The sequence below is a fragment of the Trachemys scripta genome, chromosome 2 (genome assembly GCF_013100865.1).
Source record: "Trachemys scripta elegans isolate TJP31775 chromosome 2, CAS_Tse_1.0, whole genome shotgun sequence".
Lineage (NCBI taxonomy): Eukaryota > Metazoa > Chordata > Testudines > Emydidae > Trachemys > Trachemys scripta.
The window spans coordinates 164233955-164254367 of record NC_048299.1 but is presented as its reverse complement, the minus strand read 5'-3'; the positions used below and the strand labels follow the sequence as shown (position 1 = coordinate 164254367).

Below are 20413 nucleotides of genomic sequence, written 5' to 3'. Positions count from 1 at the left end.
CCCAGTCGGGGCAGGATGAGCAGCAGGGCTTGGAGCGGGGAGTGTATATGAGACCAGCACTGTGGTTGGTTCCTTGACTTTGCTGGCAGCATGGCTGTGATGTGCGTGGCTGGTTTGTTCTTCATCCCTGTCGCTGGCCTTACGGGGTTCCACGTGGTGCTGGTAGCCAGGGGACGCACTACCAATGAACAGGTACATACTCTGCAGGCCACAGGTGTTTGGAGGGTGGGAGGGAGAGCGGTGGCTGGCCGGCCTCCCCTCCCTGCATCTCCGTACTGGCTCCCCTGAATGGTTCCCCGTCTCCCACAGGTTACGGGTAAATTCCGGGGTGGTGTGAACCCCTTCACCAATGGCTGCTGTAAGAACGTCAGCCGTGTTCTCTGCAGCTCCCCAGCCCCCAGGTAAGTCTGCCCCACCTGCTACAGGGAGATCCGAGCCAGCCCCTTGGTCCCAGGCCTGCTTAGCTGTTCTGGGAGGTGGATGTCCTCATGTGAGTGTCTGCTTCGCTAGGGCAAGTCCCTGATCCTCTGCTTTAAATCCAAACCTGCCCCTGGGTGTTCTCAGCGCAGCCGCCAGCATCCTTCTCATTGAGGCACTCGCCTGAGGGCACTGCGTTCAGGGGAGTCTCCTGGCTTTGATGTCCCCTGTAGAATTGCTTGGTGATTGGGGAACTGCATGGCTAAAAGCACCCTCATTCTGGGCTTAGCATCATAGAGTGCGTGGCTCTTCTCTCTCCCCCTCCCTGTCGTGGGGGTCCCTCTGGGGCGTGCAGCTCCTTCCCTTAGGGTGCCAGCCAGGCAGGAGCAGTCTGCGTGCATAGGGCACTGTCCCAGCTCAGTCGCTCGCGTGTCAAGTCCAGTGCTTACCTCTCCCGTATGCTTCACTAGATACCTTGGACGACCAAAGGCAGAGCAGACGGTGTTGGTGAAGCCGCCCTTCCTGCGGCCTGAGGTGTCAGATGGACAGGTCACTGTCAAGATAATGGACAACGGTATCCAGGCTGAACTGAAGAGAACAAAGGTGAGGAGGACGGCACCCTGGGCAGGGAGAGCCTAGGGGGTGCAGTGTGCAGCCGTGAGTAGGAACCGAGTGAGCCTTTCACCTGCTCCCTTTCTTCCCCTCTCTGTGGTTTCACTGTGTTCGTCCAGCCTGCCCCGCAACTGAAGCCGTGTTCCTTCCATGTGGCGACCACTGCTGCATGAGGCTCACACCCTCCCTCCCTCTCTCCTCCCGGGTAGCTCTGAGGCACCTCTTCCCTTCCCACCCAGCATCCAAGCCACAAGTGGACGTTGCTCCTGGGATGCCTTGTCAGCGCCAGGAGGCAGCAAGGCCCCTTTAACACCACCTCACTGCTGCTGAGCCCAGCGGGGAGGACCTTGCATCCTGCCCTACCCTTCTGATTGCTCCTCTGCCCTTTGTCTCTGCAGTCCAAAGGAAGCCTGGAGGTGATGGAGAGCCAGTCTGCCGATGCTGAGCCGCCACCCCCACCCAAGCCAGACCTCAGCCGCTACACAGGTCTGAGGACGCACTTAACCCTGGCCACCAATGAGGGTAAGGAAGGCATGCTAGGCTGACGAGCAACTGTGCCCCACCCGACGCAGGGAGGGGAGCCCAGGGGCGCAGACCAGGATCGAGGTGCATCGGCAGAGCCCAGGGCTGGGATAGCAGAGGGGGCTGCAGAGCAGAAGCAAAGTGCGTCAGCAGAGCTGGGGCAGTTTTAGGAATGTCTCTTGGAGCATTTGCAGGGCTTAGTTTGTGTTGCACACAGCCTAGTGAAGGGCAAAGCGGAGCTGGTGACTGCGTTGCCTAGATTGCACTGATCCCTGGCCGGGAAGGTTGCTGCGGTGGCTGTCTGGACTAGCAAGTTAGAATGGTTTGTGCTGCTACCCTTGTGTGTGGGAAGCAGGGATCCAGAGGGGGCCTGAGTCTTGTCTGTAGCCTGATGTCACAATGGTGGTGACTGTCCTGATGTGTAGGTGGGAGCACAGATGCTAGTGCTAATTTCTCTCATGTAGGCGTTATCGCTGGCTCCTGGCCTGCCAGCTCTGTCCCCCGCTGGGAGAGGGAATCCAAGGGAATGTGTGTGGAGAGGAGGCATGGTCTGGTGACTAGACTACCTTCCTGGGAGTCCAGAGCTCTGTGCTCTGACTGACTCACTTAGTGACACCTTGGGTGAATGGCTTCCCCTCTCTGTGCTGCGGTTTCTCCAAGTGTTTGCCTGCCTCTGAGAGATGGTGTTGAGCTCTCTCTGTGGGGAGAGGAGGCATGAGCTACTGGTTAGAACGCACAACGGGTCATTGCAGAGGAAGACACTGTCCTTGTCCCAACCTGTTTCCCAGCTGACTGGACCCAGCAGTTCATACTCCCCACAGGATGGGTCTGTACTGGAATGTAGCGAGGCTCCATAGGCAGAACTACAGGGTGTGGTGGAAGAGGCGGCATTTGGACAGAATGGGGCTAGGGTGGAGGCAATTCCAGGGTTCGTGTGGGAGGTGTTGGAGCAGCGGGAGAAGAGGCTTTGGGAGAGGCGGATAAGATCTGGGCAGGGGCAGAGCCTGGAAGGTGACGGCAAGATTCTTGGCCTTGAGGCAGGAGGTGAGGGCAAGCTGTGACGTCTGTAACGCCAGTTGGACAGAGCTCCTGAAATGCCCAGCACGCCTCCCCACCCTCCCTCGTCAGGAAGAGGAGAGCTGCGGGCTTCTGCTTGCGCTCAGAACAGGCAAGGCTCTTGTGTGGAGCAGTGTTAAGACGATCCACAAAGCCCGTCCCTTGGGCGCCAGGGCAGGACTGTTCCCCCGCAGCGTATCTCCAGCATGGTTAGAAAAGCCCCAAGCAGTGGAGCCCCTTGAGTATTGCGCAGCTCAGTGTGGGGTTTCTCCACCAGTCACAGGACCCCTTGCTCAGCAGAGTGGAGCCGAGAACCCATGACCCAGCGCTGGACAAGCTGCACGCAGGGTTGGAAGCTGCCTGCCTGATCTCACTGTTGGAAAATGACCCTCCTGCTCCATTTCATCCCATTCCCAGTGCTGCCCTTTGGCCCGTGTAACCCAGCTCCTCCCCCTCCTTGGCGTCCCAACCCCCTATCCCAGGCTCAGAGACGGTTCTCACGGATCAGTACGATGACTGTGGTGTCCCCCAACTGCGGGGAGAGGACCCTGCGGTGAGGCCATGAATGCTGTGTGTGAGTGTGTGTCTCTCTCTTCTCCCTTCCACAGACAGCAGCTTGCTAGGCAGGGACAGCCCTCCAACTCCGACCATGTACAAGTACCGCCCTGGCTACAGCAGCAGCAGCACCTCAGCTGCCATGCCGCACTCCACCAGCGCCAAGGTAATGCTGCCCTTGGAAGGCCCTGGGGGCTGGGTGGGGGTGGGGAGTGACCCTTCTTAGGAGCTGCCCGTGGGCAGGTGGAGGCAGTGGAAGGGGGATATGCAAGAACTAAGTGTCTCAGAACGTCTTGGTTGGGTCTAGCCCTAGGCCACCCACCCAGTCATTGCCATTGGGCTGTGGTGTTATAAGGGGACAGGTTCACGACTCCCACAGGACTCAGGCTTGTCCTCAGAGGGCAGTTCTGGGAGAGGGGCTAGGGCCCTTCTTAAGGGGATGTTACCCCAGTTCCTGAAGCTGATCGCGCAGGGCAGTGCAGGGTGGGGTGCTGAGTTCCCCCTGCTTATCTCTTGGGATGTGTCCCCTGTCCTGCCTCCGGGGATGCCGTATGCCAACATTACGGGGCAGAACTGGGGGGAACGGGGGGCTGGGCTGTGAGGGGGCTCTGGACCCTTTTAGGGGAGACCTTGCTTTGAGCTCCTCTGCCCCGTCTCTGAGGATGCCTGATGAGGAGTCTGCAGGGTTGAACCCTGGGAAATGGGGTAGGGTCTGGGCTGTCTCTGGAGGTGCCTTGTTCCAGCCCCCAGGACAGTATAGGGGGCAGGGCAGGCTGGAGTGGGTCTCTAGTTCTGTGGGTATTAGGTGAGGGGGTCTCTGACTATACCGTGCATCTCCTGTGCCCTGCAGCTGAGCCGAGGGGACAGCCTGAAGGAGCCCACCTCCATCGCCGAGAGCAGCCGGAATCCCAGCTACCGCTCGGAGCCAAGCCTGGAGCCCGAGAGCTTCCGCTCTCCCACCTTCGGCAAGAGTTTCCACTTTGACCCACTGTCAAGCGGCTCACGCTCCTCTAGCCTCAAGTCGGCCCAGGGCACGGGCTTCGAGCTGGGCCAGCTTCAGTCGATCCGCTCAGAGGGCACCACCTCCACCTCCTACAAGAGTCTGGTGAACCAGACGCGCAATGGCAGCTTATCATACGACAGCCTGCTCACCCCCTCTGAAAGCCCCGACTTCGAGTCAGTGCAGGCTGGGCCGGAGCCGGAGCCCCACATGGGCTACACCTCGCCCTTTCTCTCGGCCCGCATCACCCAGCAGCGTGAGGCCGACTTGCACAGCCACTTCCCTGGCGCCGGCTCGCCCAAGCACCCACCCCCATGCGAGCCCTCGCCCATGCGCTATGACAATCTCTCCCGCCACATTGTGGCCTCCATGCAGGAGCGGGAGAAGCTGCTGCAGCAGTCACCTACCCCGCCACCCCTGGCCAGGGAGGAGGACACGGGGCTGGTGGACTCGGGCATCCAGTCAACACCGGGCTCCAGCAACGCCCCACGCACCAGCTCCTCCTCGGACGATTCGAAGCGCTCACCGCTGGGCAAGAACCCGCTGACCCGCCCGGTGCCACCCCGCTTCGGCAAACCGGAGCCACTCCGAGTACGCTCGCCCGACCCGCTCACTGCCCCCCAGCTGGGCAAAGTCGTGTCTTACAGCAGCCAAAAACAGTCGCCTCAGGCCAGCATCCCGGAGACAGAGGAGGTGGCCTTGCAGCCATTACTGGCACCAAAGTAAGTACCAACTCTGCCCACCGCGCGCTTTATGTGTTCTTTGACTCGGCGGGGGACAAGCTGCCTGGGCAAGCACCCCACCGCCATGCCGACGGAGGAGCTCGGAGGGAGCCGACAGCACGCAGGAGGGAGAGGCTGGGGGTGATCCACAAGGAGTCCTGCCTGCCCTCGTCTGGCCCTTCCCCCTCCTCCCTCCAACACATGAGCCAGAGAGCGTGGTGTGAGACAAACCCTTTCCTCCTCTTCCCCCCCCCCCCCCCAGCCATGCCCCTCCTCTCCCCTTCCATCCAGGGAGAGCCATGACCTGCTCTGCCTTTCCCCCTCTCTGGGAAGAGCCCTGTGTCTGTGAGTTACCTCTCCCCCATCCCCAGTGCAGTGTAGGGGGGTGAGACCTCCCTCCACCCTTCTGAGGAGTGTGGGGTGTGTCCTCTCTCTCCCCCTCCTGTGCCCAGAGAGAAAGCAAGGGTGTGGGTGTCTCTGTCCCACCCCTCCCTGGGGAGTGCATGGACTGTGTGTGGGAGGGTGTGTGTGTACACGCCTGTGTGTCTCCGACCCCTCCCTGGGGAGTGCATAGGCTGTGGGTGTGTTTGTGTTTGTGCATGACTGCGTGTCTGACCCCTCCCTGGGGAGTGCACAGGGTGTGTGGGTGTCTCCCATCCTTTGATCGGTGGAGGGAGGAGCAATGTGGATTCTAGCCCTCTTTCCTGGGGGAATGCAGGGCTTCCTCCCAGTGGGCGAGACCCTTCTTTCACCTTAGTGCAGTGGGAATCTCTCTCCCAGAAGGTGTGGGCTGGGCTCTGTCCACCTTCATGGTTTAGTGTGCTCCTGGCCCGTTGTCCCTTTCCCTAGTACATACCCACTCTCCCCTTCCCACCCTCTGTCCTGGGGTGTCGGATGCACCTCGAATCCTCCTTCTCTTCCCCATTTGTGTGTGTGGATCCCCACTCCATCCCCCTGCCATTGAGCGTGCTGTGCTGTGTGGTTGAAAGTTCCACCGATCCCAGCCCTGTGGTGTGTGGTCACTTCCTGACGCCCTTGTGTCCTTCCTTCCCCAGAGACGAGGTGCAGATGAGAACCGCCTACAGCAAGTCCAATGGGCAGCCCAAGAGTCTGGGCCCGGCCTCCCCCTCCCCTGGCCAGCCACCTCTCAGCAGCCCAACTCGAGGAGGAGTCAAGAAGGTCTCTGGAGTGGGCGGGACCACTTATGAGATCTCTGTATGAGGGGCGGAGCTCTCTCCCCACTGTCGCCTACTCCCTGGCTGATACCAAAACGCCTGGGCCCTGGTGGGCAGGGGCCATGCTCAGGAGCAAGGCACCCCTGCTCTCTCACATGCATGGACATTTTTTAGAATCCTCCAACTGCGGGGGGAAATAGCTGAGAGGACAGTGACCTTTTAAAGTATGACCCCTGGGATTTGGGGTGAGACCCTGGGCACCCCCTAAATCATCACAGCTGCAACGCAGCCTCGGTCCCCCTCCTCCTCCCAACCAGCTGATTGACTGCAAATGTAGCACACACTGCCGAAAGAAAGGGGGGAGGACTATCACGGCAGCGCCCCCAGCTGGTGGGGGGAGGCGCAGCCTGCAGTTGCGCCACCACCGATGGGCCAGATACTGTGGACCTCGTGCAATCACTCGCCTCGTGCGGTAGGAACGGATCGTTTTTAAAACAAGGATAATTTTTTTTATGATTGTTACGGATTCTATTTTTTTCCCCTCTTCTGAGTTACCAGGTGTGTGTATATATAAATATCTATATATAAATATAAATATAAAAGAAATTATATATCTACCAGAGAGAGGGAAGAATCACCCCACAAGGGCCCAGGCCCCACGTGCCCCTTTAGGACACTCGGCCCCAGGAAGGACGACATGGGGATGTGTGTGTGTGTGTATAGAGTATATACATCCTGGGGGACGGGGGGCTTTCTACCACAGGTGCCTGGTTAATTCGAAAGGAGGCACCTGTGGAATTGCCAGCATGGGAGGGATGGGAAAGTATTTTATATTTAGGGACAGACTCCAGGTCCTTGCTCATGTGATCCTAGGCTTGACCCATTGCTCAATTCTTCTGCGGCCTGTCCTTCCTCTAGCAGCCATGCTACGGTCCTGGGCCCGGCCTGCCTTTTGTGTCTCATCTCCCCCTTTCTGGCTTCTCTGCTTCCTGGGCAGATTTCCTATCCTGAGGAAGCAAAGCAAGGGGGAGAGCTGGAAGGCAGCCCTCCCACCTCCATCGTGCAGTGGTTAGGCGTGACCTCCCCTTCAGCTGAGGGGAGTGAGCAAATCCAGGTCTCCCTTGTACGGGTGGGTTTAATTAAGGACTCAGTTTCCCATTTTTAGAGCCTCCAGTATTCAGATGAGATGGGATGTGTCATGAAACTGACTCCCAATAAAGTGGGGAGAAGGGACTGGAGGGTTTCTTCTGTTTCCCGATGCTACCCCTTCCGCAACAAACAGATGAACTTGCACAGCGCTAGAGACATATCATTGGGGCTCAGAAGAGCAGTGCGGGGCTTGAGGGCTGTGTTCCCCTGTATAGAGATTTGACCTGTATCTAACCCCCCCCCCCCCCCAGCCAATTTTAGCAGTTCTTCTCTCTGATGTTTTTACATTTCTTATTTTTGATGGTTCCGTTATGGTTTCTCACTGTCACACGGTTGTTTTTATTTCCAAACTGGGGAAGAGTAAAAAAGAAGAAACAAAACCAAACCCCAAAAAGCAATATTTTCATGTCATATGCCAAAAAAATTATAGACATCCACACCAAAACCCCATGAAAGTCAAAGCAAACCAAGCAGAAATCCAACCTAATCTCCAGGCACTACTTGACTCTTTCTCTATGGCAATATCTCTCTTGTGGCCTCCACAGAGCCGCACTTTTATTTTTTATTATGATTAGCCATTTTAAAATGAGGAATAAAAAAAATCTAATAAGCCACTCTCCAGGCTTGTGTGGTTTTTGTTTCATTTTCCTAGGGGGAGGCGTTGTCTCCTTTGGTATCTTCCTTTCCCATTATTCCATCCAAAAGAAAGATCTGCGGAAAAATTGCCTAAGTCTTGAAGAGCCAGAAGGTCAAAGAATTAAGCTGAGTTGCCAAGAGAGGTCTCCAGAAGGTACATGAGTGGGTCCTCGCGCTGTGTTCTGAGCTGTGGTGGTGTGCTAATGAGGCATAACTGCTAGTAGTGGTCAGTTCCTTGTTACCTGGTGGTGTGTGAGGAGTGGGAAGACCAATTGACTTTGGAAACTATCAGTGAAGGGCTGAGTAAGGCTCGGGTGAAGGGCAGCTATCAATGAGTCTGTGAGAGCTTGCAAGTAGGGCATCTGCATAACCTGGCGAGGGCCAGGGCCTGGCTGTGAAAGAGGCAGTGCTTGCATTTTGGGGAAGATGGAGGCTGATGGTAATGAAAGAGATGGGAAATAAGGGCGCCACCCAGCCCTCCCCACTTGATCTATTCCATCGAAGGGTACAGGAAAGTTTTCTGGATATGAAACCTGCCTAAGCAGCAACTAGAGCTTCAAGCATTCCCAGCACACCCAGCAAGCCCACTGTGTAACCAGGCATAGGCACATGCTAGGCTCTATCTGTTCAATCAGCAAAACCCTTCGAGATAGCAAAAGGTTCCTGCATGAATAGCCAGGTGCTATGAGTACTTAGATACTATCTGGAAACCTCTGCCTATCTGATGAAGATTAAAGGCTTCTCCCTCCCTAATTTCAAACCTGAGGGTCCCCGATCATTACCACAGAGTCCCCAAATGGCATCCCTCAATTGAGTTGTTGGGTTTAGCTGAATCAGGAAGAACTACTGCTGGAAATCCACTCCTGACAAATAAAGCCATTGAACCTGAGCTACCATTGTAGGGGACTTCTCCAAATAGCTCCTGAAACTGTGAAGTTTCAGGGCCTTGGCTCATCCTGGATCTCTGAGATCTCAAATGCTAGGTAAGTTCAAACCAGTGCCTGGTACTGATCTGTTAGTGGAAGGTTGCTAGTTGTGGACCTTGTGGTAAAATGGGTCCTAGCGATGGATCTCCAATTCCTGGTGGGGGACCACCAGCACTGTCAATATAAGATGTGGTCTTTGTGGGCTGGTGTCAGCACCACATGCATTCAGGTCCACAAACTTGGTTTCAAAAGCCAGTGCCAAGTCGCTACAGCAAGTGATGCAAATATACAAACATGTTCTTATCAGCCATGGTTTTCAAAAAGACCAACTGGAGGCACCCTTAAAAGGGCCTAAATTTCAGGAAGTGATGAGCACCCACCCTCCAAAAATCAGGCCCCATTAAGATGTCTCCATTTGGGCTCCCAAAATCTCTAGACACTTCTGAAAATGTTGGTCAAGTATGTATATAAAAAAATCGATATTTCATCCCAAACCAGTAACGGCCTTAACTCGAATGAGCCCTTGCTTGCTGTTTGGTTAATGCACATGCCTTACCTTGATTTTGGTATCAAAACATTTTCTTTTAAGAGAGATTATGGGAAATATCAGTATATACTGGATTCTTCTTCTAGTGATTGCACGTGTCCATTCCAATGTAGGGGTGTGTGTCCGTGCACAGTCACCGGAAGTTTTGCCCTCGGTGGTATCTGTCAGGATGGCTCTGGTGCCCTGTGGTGCCATGCGCTCATAGTGCCAATATGAAGGGCACAACTGACCCCGCGTCCCCTCAGTTCCTTCTTACCGTCTGTGACTGGTGCTGGGACTGTTTCCCTTGCTGTGGCGAGCGTCTCTCCGAGAGAAGGGCGCATCCATCCCATCAGGCAGTCCCCAATCCAGCCTCTGGTCCCAAGGCCAGTGCCGAGCTTCAAAAGCCAGTTCTGTGGGATCTCGTCGGTGCAGAAGGGGAGGAATACCCTCAGCTGCTGCAAGCGCCCTCTCCGGATGAGGCTGTGTCAGGGGCCAGGCATGTCACCTCCCCAAGACGACTATAAGGCCCACCAGGAGCTACTGAAGAGGGTGACCTCGAACTTGGCCTTGCAGGCGGAGGTAGTGAAAGAATCCTCCCACAGCCTGATTGACATTCTGGCCATAGCATGGCCGCCAAAAGTAGCCCTGCCCCTCAATGAGACCTTTATGGACCCAGTGAAAGCCCTGTGGCAAATCTCAGCTTCCCTTAACCTCCACCGCAAGAAGAGCTGAAAGGAAGTATTTGACTGGGGTCTGGAACAGCTTCCTTATGAGGAGAGAATAAGACTGGGACTTTTCCGTTTGGAAAAGAGACGGCTAAGGGGAGATATGATTGAGGTCTATAAAATCATGACTGATGTGGAGAAAGTAAATAAGGAAGTATTATTTACTCCTTCTCATGACACAAGAACCAGGGGTCACCAAATGAAATTAATAGGCAGCAGGTTTAAAACAAACAAAAGGAAGTATTTCTTCACACAATGCAGTCAACCTGTGGAACTGTTTGCCAGAGGATTTTGTGAAGGCCAAGACTGGATTAAAAAAAGAACTAGATAAATTCATAGAGGATAAATCCATCAATGGCTATTAGTTGGGATGGACAGGGATGGTGTCCCTAGGCTCTGTTTGCGAGAAGCTGCGAATGGGTGACTTGATGATTCCCTGTTCTGTTCATTCCCTCTGGGACACCTGGCATTGGCCACTGTCAGTAGACAGGATACGGGGCTGACCCAATATGGCTGTTCTTATGTTCTCATTTGCCTGCCCAGATTTATGAGTTCCTCTATACTCCCCTCCCCCCCTTCCAGATCCTTAGTTGTGTCTGCAGCCAACAAAAGGGAGAGGCAAGGTCTGCAGGGGATGACTCCTCAGGCAAAGGACTCCAAGAAGCTGGAGCTTTTCAGTAGAAAAGTTTACTCTACCATGCTGAAGTTCAAGTAGTCGCTTCCCCAAGAGTCCAGGCAGGAATTGTCCGTGGTGGAAGAAGGGAAGTCGATAGCCAGGGCTTCATTGCAGATGCGGCAGATTCAGTGGCCAGGTCCATAGCCACCACAGTAGTCGTCTTCGGCATGAGGTCCAGCAAACCCTTTAAGGTCTCCCCTGTGAGGGACCTTCGCGCTTTTCAGAGCAGACTGACGCTAAGCTCCATGGGCTCAAAGAATCCAGAGCGACCCTCAAGTCCCTGAGTGTGTGTGTATACCTTTTTTGCTCATATCCGAATGTGGTCAATCTATTATTGGATGTTGTGAGTTTATACAGCCAGTCGAGAGAGTCTTCACGTTTGTCACCATGCTTCAGGACATTCTGGATTCACTGAGGTGGTGGACGAACAGATCAAATGTTCTCCCAGGTGTGCTATTCATTCCCCTTCCCCATTGGTGACGATAACATGAGACGCATCCAACATGGAATGGGGAGCCCATGTGTCTCAATTTACGATCAGGGGCTTTCCAAGAAAAGACCATACACATCAGTGTGTTAGAATTAAGAGCCATCCATCTGGTGCTCAGATCTTTCCTCATATACAATGGAGCATGGTGCAGGCATCAACAGACAATACGACTGCTATGTATTATCTGAACAAACCGGGGGAGCTCGCTCATTCCAGTTATATGCCAATTGGTGTATTCTGCGTGAGATCTATCCAATGGCCCTGTATTTAGCAGGGGAAAGCAACCTGCCAGCAGGTCGTCTCAGCAGGGACAGTTCTCAAATTCACGAGCGGTCCCTGAAAGATCGAGTAATTCAAGATATCTTTTCCTATTGGGGTCTACTTGAGGCACACCTGTTTTGTGATGAAAAATGCCCCATCTTCTGTTCAAGAGCTGGGAGGAACCGTCAGTCCCTTTCAGATGCCTTCCTTCTACATGGGCTTCCTCCCCGCCATTCAGAAAAAGGAGATGGAGATTTGGCAGGACAGGGCAAGCATGATATGGATTGCTCCAGCTTGGCAAAGACAGCAATGGTATACAAGACCTGTGTCATCTGTCAGACGGATGGTACACTGTCTCTGGATATTTTGTCACAACAATGAGGCAGGATTCTCCATCCAGACTCACAGTCTCTTCATCTAACTGCGTGGGCCATCGGACTTTGCCTAGTTGTGAGCAGTCATGTTCTTCCTTGGTACAGAATGTTTTGCTAATTTCTGTCGACAGGACCATGTTACCAATGTAAATGATTAGATTTGTCGCTTGGATGGAGAGAAAATCTGATTCTCCGGCTTCTATACCTTGTGTTCTGGAGTATTTAATGTGTGTAAAGTCTGAAGGATTGGCTAATCCTTCTTTTAAGAGTTCATTTGGCTGCTATTTCAGTTTACGGTGATTTGGTTGAGGGTAGATTGTTTGTACATGTTTCTGTCAAAAGGTTTATGAAGGGGATGTCTAATATATATCCTGCTTCAAGGGATCTTGTCCCATCTTGGGTCCTTAATTTGGTATTATCTATATAAGGTCACCCCTTTGAACCCAAATTAGTGTGTTCATTATTTTAATCACTATTACATCAGCCAGAAGAGTGAATGAACTACATGCTCTGATGGCTGATCTGCCATTTATTAATCTTCACAGAGATAAAGTGGTTCTTAGACCTGATCCTAGTTTTTTTTACCAAAAGTAGCGTTTTGAGTTTCACATCAGTCAGATAACTAAATTTGCCAGTTTTCTTTCCCAACCTTCATGCTAGTAAAGTGGAGCCTGCATTGTAAGACAACCGGTTAGGTTGTAAGACAGCTCTTGTTTACTACTTAGATAGAACTAAGAGTTTTAGGATGTCATCCAGACTGTTTCTTATGCTAAGATTCATATGGGTCATAGCTTGTCTGCTCAGTCTGTTTCCAGATGGGGTAAGCAATGAATTGTGTGATGTTATGAGTTAGCTCAAGTTCCTGAGCTGCCTGTGGTATCCGTGGACCTTCCCCTCTTTCTCAGAGTCCTATCCTGGTCTTCTGGGTTGGCAGTGAAAGGAATTGAGGCGGTAGAGGGTGCAGGACCCCCTTCATAGCCTTGCCCTCGGAACGTTCAGAGACATGGAGGAGAGGAGTGGGAGGGGGTGCACATGCACTCTAGCAGGCACTGCTTGGAGAAGGTTCTACCATAAAGCGCCACCAGGCAGCTCGATACCATAAGCATGGACATGCAGAGTCATCAAAAAAAGCTCCAGTTACAAGTAACCTTCATTTTTTCATCTGTAGATCAAAGGATTAGCATTCCTAGTACTATGGGGCCCTGATCTTGGTAATATAAACCAAGACACGATTGTGGATGAGGGGCTGTCTTTTATTGGCCCAACTTCTGTGGATCAGACAAGCCTTTGAGCTCCACAGAGCTCTTCTTCAGCTCTCTGTAAGCTTGAAAGCTCTCTCACCAGCAGAAGCTGGTCCAATCAAAGATATTACTTCACCCAACGTGTCTGATAGCATGGATCCAGCACAGCTACAACAACACCGCCTAAGATAATGTGTGAGTTTCTATGGTTGAGTGGATAAGCCATGGGTCTACCAGCAAAGATCAGGGTTCTACCACAGACCTCCTCAGTGATCTTTAAAGTCATTTCTTTTTTCTTTACCCAATCTGGAAAGTGGACTCGTGCACATTCCCCTTCGGCCAACAGGGAATGTAGGAGGCAAGTATCTCAGCTTGGGTTGGAGGCTGCTAAGAATATTCTCTCACCTGGTTTTCTCCCTGCTTTCATTGACAGAATTGTGTCCAAGTTTTCAAATAGGTAGGAGTTTCTTAAACTCTTGACTATTCTGCCCTTGAAAACTTGCCTCTTTCATAAGCCAGCATCCGTCCACCTGTTTCAAATTGAATGGTGTCATGTGACTCTCTGTTGGTCTAAAAGAGGGATGTGAACAGGCAACACTGCTAAAATCTCAAATGCAGAGGGAGCCATTTTGGAGTTGGCTTCTCTGAAAACCATTGAATTGATCGAGTATGCAGGGCATTTGCTAGTTGGTACTAAAAGTTTGAAAGTATGAGACTATTTTTGTTGGGAATTACAAGATCAGCTTTATAAATGGACTGGCATCCATGGCACCTTACCAATCATTTTTCCATAAGAAACCACCTTCCTCTGTAGAGAACTCTGCCTAGAACTCTGATGCTGCAGCATCGCAAATGCTGTCACGTCCTGTTGAGCGAGAGGAAGATCTGCCAGCTGTCAGTTATAGCAGGACCCTTATTTTCTTTCTAAACTTCAGCCAGCTGACGATCTCTCATACAGTGAATGATTCTACTTCCACTGAAATTAGTGACCCAAAAATGACCTTGAAATTTAGTGGGAGTAAAATTGGGTCCAAGAGTTTCCCCAACAAAAATGAATAGTGTTAGTTTAGCTTATTTCCTTCAAAGGCAGCTGGGTCATGAGTTTCAAAGTAGAGTGACAAGATGGTCAGTTTGAAGCATAGTGAAGTCACTTTTGAGCTACAGGGGGATGCAGAAATGTTACCGCAAAAGGCTGAAATCAGGATCATTTCTGTAAGGATCCATTTGAATTAGAATCATAGACTATCAGGGTTGGAAGGGACCTCAGGAGGTCATCTAGTCCCATCCCCTGCTCAAAGCAGGACCAATCTTCAAATGGCCCTCTCAAGGATTGAACTCTCAACCCTGGGTTTAGCAGGCAAATGCTCAAACCACTGAGCTATCCCTCCCCCTTGACTTTGCAGAAACTGTGTCCTATGCATTCCAAGCAAATCTGGACTTTTTTAAGGACAAACACATTTTCCGAGCTAGTGTTTCAAAGGGTGCTAGTGTACATTTTTGTGTAAGGAGGATGTGGGCTGGACTGAGCCTCAGGAGAGCTGGGTTCTGTTCCAGCTCTCATAGACTTCCTGTGCCGTTGGACAAGTTGCTTAGACCTTACCATCTCGGGGCTTCAGGTCCCCATTGGTAAAAGTGGAATTACACTCCCCTGCCTCCACAGGGGTCATTGTTTGTGAGGCCCTCAGATACGGCAGTAATGGGAGCCATCTAAGCACCTAGAGAGAGCTAAGTAGTAGGTGTCTGCAAAGAAAGGTTGTTCCTCCATCAGACTAACAGCACTTTGGAAGGGTTTAAAAATTCTGTTCGACCAGTGGGTTGCTGAGTCATGAGAATTCCCCTTCTATTACCCAAAGGCTCATCCCTGTAGGACAGCTGGAATACATAGCTGCTAGCCAAGGGCCAGTTTCAAAAGCCTCTTAGCACTCTGGGGTGTTGTAGGTGTGGCAGAATTAGCAGCAGAGACTACCCCAGGAAGGTTGCAGCCCGTGGCTGTAACTTTTTATGGGAGCTATGGCATATCTGTACAAGAGACCATCCTCAAAGGCTCCAGACCACACAGCTCCCCATGCCTCTAGCAGACCCTTGGACATGCACTGACTTGGGAGCACTTGAGATATGGAATTACTGCCTAAATTCCACAAGTCCGAACTGTAGTGACCACAGATGCACCTGCCCTGGGACTTAGGAGCCTACTCTTGTGGTGCAGGATCTCTGCAGGAATCCAAACATCCTGGCGCGGAGGTGGCTCCTGTCTGCTTTGGGCATAGGCGTTCCAGAAGATGGCTCTGATTCAGTCGGGTCAGAGTTTCATAGACACCTAGCGAGGGATTCTGTGTTGAGAAGCTATGGAGGTGGGGCACTAGAACCTGGCTCACCCAATAGGTCCTAAGTGTCAACCTGAGGGAGAAGGAAGAACATGAACCCAGCCAAGCCCAGCCCAGTGGTGATACCCCCCCAGGTGGCATCTAGGTCAAGCAGGTGGGGAAGCAAATCACTCTTTGTGGATCACCCCAAGATGAATGCCATGCCTTTGAATGCAGCTGCTCTTTCTGCAGCCCTCTGGCGATGGAGGTCTTTCCCATCCTCTGGGAAAGGACTATCATGTATGTCTCCTCTGACAAACCTTTGGAGAGAGATGGATTCCAGGGTCTTCATGTCCCCACATGAGTCAGGACAAGGCTGGGTGCACTCACGTTAGAGACGGCCAGAGCCCATTCCACCAGGTGGACTCTTCTGTGCATTCTGACCCCGGCTCTGGGGGACTGGTCCTCACATAAGTTACCTGTATAAGGTACTCAGTCCTGGCTGTACTGTGACTGGACTCGTGTTACTAGCGCAGTCCTAGCAGAGTATCCCAGAGGAGCACGGAGTTTTCTTCTTAGTCTATGAACCAATTTCCAATGCTCTGCTTGTGCACTATTCCTATCTAGAATGTTTAGCAACAACCAGTCTTGTTCTCAGGCTTGGAGCCGGGGCTTGGTTTAGGGTCAATGTGCATCAAAACCTCTTGGCTGCTTAGAAATGGTCAAAAGTTGGGAATAAAGCTTGTGACCAGGTGTGAAGCAGCTGTAATACGTCCCTCCCATGTGATTGGGTTGTCTTTTGGCTGTGAGGGCTAACAGGGCTGCCCTTATTGAAGTCAACAGTAAAACCCCCACTGTGATGTCTGGCTACTATTTCAACTTTCCATACTGTAGCCAGCCAGCCCTGATTGGCCAGCTACTTGTCATCTGAGTTGTAAGGTGCTTATTGGAGAGAAATGTGATGGGGATATGGATGCAGCCCTTGCAAAGTGTCTGAAAGCTCAACCCAAGCTTCTTGATACTTCACAACTTAAGTGTCTAATGGGGTAAGTTTTCTTCAGTGTCAATCTCCTTGGCTCATAGGGATTTTCCTCCCCTACACTGGACTCCATGGAGATGCTGCTATCCTGGCCTCCTCCAACGTTCCTTCTTGCAGCAGTGACCACTTCACCTCTGTGGATGGTCCTGCAGTGTTGTTCCCATCTCGGTGAGGTCCTGCTCCACAAATTAATAGCAAAGGGCCCCTCACTTGTGATGTGGTGCTGTCTATGCTAAACCTTTTAGATGGGCCATTGCCCGTGCAGGCCCACTGGGGGGGATCTTTCCATACAAATGAGTGGATTCACCTTAGGTGGGTAACTTCTGTATGCGGGTGGTGTCTGAAACCAAGGCACAGGCTCAAACTGGGGCTGGGAGAAACCACTGCACTTTGATGGCAACTATTCAGAAAGGAGCAACAGCTATGAAAATCAGGTTGAAGCAAGATACCAAAAGGGATTGAGATACAAGTGGAGGATAAGACAAGCAGAAAACACTGGACACACCCTTTGTTCGCCCTCTCCCGAACATTGACTTTATTCCGTGTGAAATGCTGCTCTGCGGTAGGAGTGGCTGTTTGCAGCAAACATATAAATGTTCATAGGCTCAGATCTGTGCCTCTTTTTGAGCACTACGGCTCACGCCCTCGTTTCTGCTGTGAAAAGCTGGCAGGCTTGATGCAGGAGAACAACTTCCTCATTCATTCATTGTTTGTAGTAGGAACTGACTAGAACCACCCTTGTGCTTTCCCACCTGCTCCTTAGTCTGTGTGTGTGTGGGGAGGGGGGTGTTAGGATTTTTGGCTGTCACATTACGAGAGTGTTAGAACTTCCAGGCAGTTTGGAAACCTGAGTGTCAGGGTCAAATCTGCCCCCAAACGTGTGCGCGTAGCCAAGTAAAGGATACCTTCCTGCGATTCACTAAAGCAAACAAGCCTTTCCCAGCAATTGTTGCAACCCGACTATCCCCACCATGTGCTGTGGGGAACCTGAGTGTAAAACTGGCAACGAGCAAGCGAAAGCAAAGCTGCCACGGCCAAGCTGAGCACCATGCAAACAGCGAGAGAGAAACACAACAAGCAAATGATTGGGGTGGGCATGACTACCCGAGCAAAGGAAACCTGGTTACTGCACCCCTTCAATTAACCCTCCCAACAGGAGGGGAGACAACTCTAGCCCAGGTCTACAGGCAGGGTGGGATGTGGCAGAACTGGGCTCCACCTGCACCCCCCCCCTCAGCTGTGTACATGCCTGGTAGCTGAAGCTGGGTCAGAAATGGGGCTGGCTGCTCTGAAAGTGCACCCCTCTGCCTTGGCAGAACAGGAATGACAGGGGCGTAAGCCAGCCCTAAGGAGCAGAGAGGGGTAAGTGCTCGAGGGCCTCCCGGGGCAGGGAAAGGCAGTCAATTCCCAACTCTAGCTGGTGGGACTCCAGGGGAATGGGGCAAAGCTGCCGCCATGCCAGGGTGGTAGCCAGGATCCAGTGAGGGCCCCTATCCAGTGCATGAGATAGCAGGATGCCACGGCTGCTCCAGGGAGAGCTCCAACCAGCTCATTAACCCCCCCCCCCGGAGTGTCCTTGTGGGGGGTGGCTGGCTGGGCATTATGTATTGGCCTGTCTGTAACCAAAGCACGGCTATCCTGTGCCCGTGGATATTTCAGCCAGGGAGGTGCAGTAACAGCTGGCAACAGCTTCCTTGAACTAGGATGGTAGGGGGAGAGAAAGTTAGGGGGCTGGAACCTAGGGACGGAAATGGGGTACCTCAGTGGGTGCTGGGGGGGCAGGGGGAATAGGCAGAGACAATGTCTAGCCTCAGCAGGACTAGAAGGGATGCCCTACTGGGGGTACAGACAGCAGGGGGCAGTGGCTGGCCTCTTTGCACCTGGGCCCCAGGCTGTACCCCCTCTTCCACTGTAAAAAGCAGGAGAGGAACCCAGCTGTGCCCCACCCCCAATCCAGTTCAACCTTGTGAGGAGGCTGTAATCACCGGAGCAGCTCTGCTCCCTGCTTGGCTAGGGCTGGGGCAAGGGTGACTCTATTGCCTACAGCTGTGGGATGGTAGCTACAGCCAGGGAGTGGAAGTCAGGACTCCTGGGTTCTATGCTGGCCTGGGTGACTGGCCATGTTATCCCAAGCTTGCACACTTGAATACTTGGGCCAGAGCTGCATTGGCCTTACAGGTCTCATGGGAGAAGGGTTGTTCCACTGCTGCGGGGCACTGCCCAACAGTAAGACAACAAGCTCCACTCTTTGGGCCTCTCCCATCTCTGCAGTTAGCTAGGCCCTTCCCGCACACAGGCCCTGCTGCTGGGGCCAGATTCCCCAGCTACCCTCTCTTGCCAGGGGAAGCGGTTTGCCATCGCCTAGATCCTGCGGTGGGGGGATGGCAAAGGTGCCACCCTCCTCCAAGACAGTAACAGTCAGTTCAGCCAGGCCCTGGAGCAGGGACTCTTGGGGCTGCGTGAAGGAATTGGACGCAGGCTGCACAGTGGTATTTTGCAGGGGGCCTGGTGAACACAGCTGCCTGGGTCAGACAGCATCTGATTCAAGGGGGGGGGGGGGGGGGGGGAGGAGAGAAGAGGCAAGGGCCACCCCACAGCTGTTGAGGAGGGGCTGAGCTGCCACCTGGGGTGGATTTCTGGCCACTGCTGCCTTCTGAGGTTGCAGCAGCTGACCCACACTGCCTCCCAGTGGGAGTGGCTCCTAGTTGGCCCCAGTCTGTCATCAGCAGTGGGAGGCAGGTCTGCACTGCACTGCTCCAGCCTGCATCCAGCTTAATCCTGCAGGCTGTGCGGGGACAGGATGGGTAGAGCCACCACTCCAGGAGAGGACCACAGGAAAGGGATGGAGCTCCTCCTGCTTGAATGCCCCACACCAGGCAGGGAACATGGTTCCTGCAGGAAGGCAGCAGCTGCTACCCCATGGAGATAGCCTGTGCTTGACTCACACCTACAGGGCAGAGGGCGTATTCTCCCTTCCCCAACAAAAACCCAGCCTGGGGGAAAAACCCCGGTGCAGCAGTGGTGACACCTCCCCCTGCCCCCAGCACAGAAGAGAGGCAGAGGTAGCTTTGAGGAGCAGTGAGGAAGCCAGTCCAGAGAGAAGGGGCCCCAAAACCTGCTGGGACGGGGGATCCCAACCACAGAAGAGCTTCCCCCAACCCCTGGTGCATGCAAGATGCTCCATGCAGAGGGTGCTGTGAGCTTGTTCTGCTTCAGGCTAGTTCAGGGGAGTCCACCTCCCATTGATGTAAAACACACGGCCCCCTGGGAACTGCTGGGAGTCAAGCCCTGAGGAGCAGCGCTCCGCGGCCAGGCCTCCACTGTGAAGCAGTTCCCTGCAGAAGGAGGAAGGGAACTAGAACCACCAGTTAAGGCACCAGCCACTCTGCCCCCTTAACAGGAAGAGAGGCAGCTGAGAGCCGGGCTGGGGTGGGAGGGTTCCTAGGGGATGCACAGGGAACCAAACTGACTCGGGCAGCTGGGCAGTTACTACCTTCAGCAGCAGAGTAAGAACAGCCTCCTCCAGCACCATGTGGTTTATTTAGTGAGGGTAGTGCCCCCTGCTGGCCTGGGCAGCAGAAAACAACAGGCTGTCCCCCACTCCCACGAGGCTTGGGCCGTTAGCTCCGGCAGCCATGCTAGAGCCAGAACCCTGCAGCAGAGCTGCCTGGCTGAACCCAGGAGTCTGCTCCCCATTGCCTGGTCAGGATTGGGCCTAATTAACGCCCTGGAGAGTTGTTAGCCGGACACCTGCCCCCTTAGGAAATAGACTCGGCCCCTTCCTCCCCTCTGCTCCACGCAGCCAGGAGGCTGAGCTCTGCCCATCCGACCTGTTATCTGCTTCCCACAGCCCAGGCCCCTGCTGAAATCTATGTCCTCAAGGCTCACTCTGCTGGTGGCTGGGCCAGCACCCGCTCTGCCCTGCTGCCCTGGCCCAGGGGTGGGGAGCCCAGGCCTACCCAGGCACCGGCAGTGAGCAGGGCACTTTCAAACAGAGCCACCGGC

At 53.3% G+C, this 20413-nt stretch overlaps 1 protein-coding gene across 2 annotated transcripts in view; it reads left to right on the top strand.

Annotated features, from left to right (window-relative positions):
- Positions 1–7822, top strand: part of ZDHHC5 (zinc finger DHHC-type palmitoyltransferase 5) — a 36503-nt gene extending 28681 nt beyond the window's left edge. For both annotated transcript variants that reach the window (XM_034762182.1, XM_034762183.1), the window contains 7 exons: positions 90–192; positions 310–401; positions 888–1020; positions 1428–1551; positions 3216–3328; positions 4013–4884; positions 5940–7822. In XM_034762182.1, the coding sequence (XP_034618073.1) occupies positions 90–192; positions 310–401; positions 888–1020; positions 1428–1551; positions 3216–3328; positions 4013–4884; positions 5940–6105 (1603 nt within the window). In that variant the 3' untranslated portion in view covers positions 6106–7822. The remainder of the gene's footprint in view (positions 1–89; positions 193–309; positions 402–887; positions 1021–1427; positions 1552–3215; positions 3329–4012; positions 4885–5939) is intronic.
- The last annotated feature ends 12591 nt before the right edge of the window (positions 7823–20413 follow it).